The sequence below is a fragment of the Octodon degus genome, unplaced genomic scaffold, assembly GCF_000260255.1.
Source record: "Octodon degus isolate 3935 unplaced genomic scaffold, OctDeg1.0 scaffold00046, whole genome shotgun sequence".
In the NCBI taxonomy this organism is placed as follows: Eukaryota; Metazoa; Chordata; class Mammalia; order Rodentia; family Octodontidae; genus Octodon; species Octodon degus.
The window spans coordinates 7,299,112-7,302,548 of NW_004524622.1; the positions used below are offsets into that span (position 1 = coordinate 7,299,112).

Below are 3,437 nucleotides of genomic sequence, written 5' to 3' on the forward strand. Positions count from 1 at the left end.
ATGGGGACCTGGGATAAATATGTGAAGATAAATATATTAACCACCATTAGTCAGTTCATCAGTTCCAACAGGAAGTTGTGCTTGTCAGATTGTTCCTAAACAAAGGTCACAATTTGGAATCTCATTAATTATTCTCTCCAATCTATAAACTGACTTTGCACATTCAGTGGGAAGAAAATGGCAGGCTGCCATAAGGACCCAGAGGCTGGGCCAGCCCAGGAAGCTTAGTGAAGAACCCCCGCCCCAGTCCTCCCTGTGCAGGAGGAAGGGCTCGGGGAGCCTTAACGCAGTGCCACCTGGGACCAGACCTGGTCTGCTGCCACAGGTCTGGCATACAGCCTGCAATACTCGTGGGAGGAGATGTGAGTTGCTCAGCTCTGGGCTTCAACATGCACTGGCCCTGGCTTGGCACACTACGAAGGCCATTCATGGCTTCCTTGCTCTCAGAGCAATTCTCAGGCTGTTTTTTTTTTTTCTTCTTTGCAGTGCTGGGGTTTGAGGCCAGCACCTCAGGAATGTGAGGCAAGTGCTCCATCACCAGGCTGAGCTCCATCCCTCACCCAGTTCTTAGACCATCACCCTGCTATAGTGACTCAGAGGAGAAGAGTACATTACACTATCCCAAGGACAGCACAAGGCTCGGGACCCTAGGAATCCGTAACCATTCCTTTAATATTTATCAGAGACTGTGAGGTCCCTTCATGGCAGCCTCCTCTGTGCTGCAGCACTTTGTTCTGTTTCCCCTTGCTTTTTCTTGTTTTGACTTGGCCCAAACTCACTCTGCAGAGCTCTTTTGACCCCACTCAACCTTCTGGTTTTTCCTACTCTTAATACATGTGAAACTGCCACTGTTTAAAAAAAAAATTCCAAATTAGAGAAAAAACATTTTTATCTTGGTGTGGTGGTGCATGCCTGTAGTCCCAGCACTCGGGAAGCTGGGATAGGAGGATCATCAGAGTGCAAGACCAGCCTGAAATGCATAGTGAGATCTTGTCTTAAAAAGACAAAAAAGGGGCTGGGGAGATGGCTCAGTAGAATAAGTGCTTGCCTGGCAAGTGCAGGGCCCTGAGTTCAATCTCTAGTACCGCAAAAAAACCCCACAGAACCATTTTTAGTTATGCAAGTGGCCCCCACCTGTAATTCCCATACACAGGCAGCTGAGGCAGAAGGGTCACCACAAGCAAACTGGAAGCCAGCATGGGCTACAAAGTAAGCTTGGAAAACTCAGCAAGACTGTCTCAAAATAAAAATAAAAAGAGTTGGGAGCACAGCTGAATGCTACCGCCCTGGGCCTAATCCTTGGTACCAGCGGGGGGGGGGGGGGGGGAGCCATTTTAGAAATGAGACTTTTGGTGAGCAGAGTTCTGTATCAACTAGAGCTCAATTCATTCTAGTTTTCTACTTACTTAATTCTTTATGACAGGTCTAGTTTCCTTGCTCCTGAAAGATTTCTAAATGTCTAAGCCATAGTTGAGATGAAGACAGGGAACTGGAATATATACGCCCTATCTGGCACATAGAATTTGCCCACCATCACCTCCTCCACCTCAGCTGTTACCTCAGTCAAAACCTGAGGGCTAAGAGGGAGCCCTGCCTCTTCTTCTTAAAGTGGCGCCAGGTAAACAGGTATTGTGGTGAACACTGTCATCCCAGCACCCAGCAGGCTGTGCCAGGAGGACTGCAAGGTCAAGGCCACCCTGGGCTGCCTGCAAGACCATCTCAAACCAACAAGCAGGCCTTGCTCCTCTTTGCATGCATCTTCATTTCCCTGGACTCAGCCTCAACGTGAACATCTTTGCCATGGAATTTGGTCAGCTTCAGCAGGACCACTGACACCATGATGGGCCGCAAAGCAAAGGGGTGAACCAAGAGGAGGGCCTGGCTATTTGTTTTCCTTTTTTTTTTTTTTTTTTTTCCTTTTTAAAAATAATCCTAAACTGGTAGTGGTGGTGCATGCCTGTAATCTCAATACTCTCAGGAGGGTGAGGCAGGAGGGTCATTGCAAGTTTGAAACCAGCCTGGGCTACCAACTGAGCTCAAGGCCAACCTGAACTGTATAGCAAGAGTCTGTCTCAAACAGAAAAAAAAAAGTGGGGCTGGGTGCCAGGGAGATAGCTCAGTGGCATAAGTGTCTGCCTGGTAAGCTGGTTTAAGTGTAAGGTCTTGAGTTCGAATGCCAGTAACCCCCTCAAAAAAAAAGACAAAAACATCCTTCAGGAATCTAGACTTTCAGGTATTGCACTTGAAACTAAGTACTTACATCTTCTAGGAGGCAAACAGCAGCGGGATTCCCTCGGAATGCTTTTGTTGTAAATGCATCAGCTATGAAAAGTGGGAGCTTCATGGTCCTCAGGGCTCGCGCTGCTGGCACCCACCGCACTCCTGGTGAGTATGAAAAGTCAGACAGTTAATGTGTTACTTGGTGTGCAGGGTCAACGAGCAAAGTCAAGCAATGACAGTACCACACCTCCATTCCAAGATAAGTGAACCCCGAGGGCTTACACCTCTACACTGAATTTGTTCTAGAATACTGGCTAAATGCAATAGTTTTTCAAATTATTATTTTTTCTTAAAGCCCAACCAGTAAATGGACAAATGAGCAGATATTTATTTTTTTTTCTGTTTCTTTCTTTCTTGTTTTTTCTTTGGTACCAGGAATTTATTTTCAAATTATTTTTATTGATTTGTTTAATATCATACATAGCACTCAGCAATATAGTCATATTATTTCTTAGAGTAACCAAAGCTAAGTTAGAGGGGCCGGGGAGATGGCACAGTAGAGTAAGGGCTTCCCTGGCAAGCACAAGGGCCTGAGTTCAATCCCCAGTTCTGCAAAAAAAAAAAAAAAAAAAAAAAAAAAAAAAGCTAGGTTAGCCCAAGCAGGTAATGAAATACATGGAAAATCAAAGAGACACATGTTGAGTATAGTCTCCCATTGAAGATCACTACTTTTGTTTCATTTTGGTTTTGGCTTTTTGAGGTTGGGTCACAGCCATGTACCACCACCACCACAGCCAGCAAGCTTACATTTTATAACTCAGAACGTTTACCTTTTTTTTTTTTTTTTTTTTTTTTTTTGCGGAACCAGGGATTGAACTCAGGCCCTTGTGCTTGCCAGGGAAGTGCTTATTCTACTGAGCTATCTCCCCAGCCCCACCTTCTTAACAGTATGCTACAGTATGAACATTTTCCAAGGATATCAAATCTTTAAAAACCCCATTTTGGGCTGCGGATGTAGCTCAGCGGTAGAGTGCTTGTCTTGTGAGATGCTCTGAGTTCCATCTCTAGCACTGTAAAGTAAGCAGAAACAACAACAAAATTATTTTGACTAAATGAAAGGAGCTGTTGATCAAGTGTAAGAGTTTGCAAACTCTGGCATGCATTAGAATCACATGTGTGTGTGTAAATATCGTATAGTCTCCCTAGTATAAGAACTC

The 3,437-nt window shown here is 44.8% G+C and overlaps 1 protein-coding gene across 1 annotated transcript in view; it reads right to left on the reverse strand.

Annotated features, from left to right (window-relative positions):
- Pbld (phenazine biosynthesis like protein domain containing) overlaps positions 1–3,437 on the reverse strand; it is a 42,003-nt gene that overhangs the window by 22,073 nt on the left and 16,493 nt on the right. Inside the window, exon 2 of the mRNA XM_004632042.2 lies at positions 2,261–2,389. Coding sequence (XP_004632099.1) covers positions 2,261–2,344 — 84 coding nt within the window. The 5' untranslated portion in view covers positions 2,345–2,389. The remainder of the gene's footprint in view (positions 1–2,260; positions 2,390–3,437) is intronic.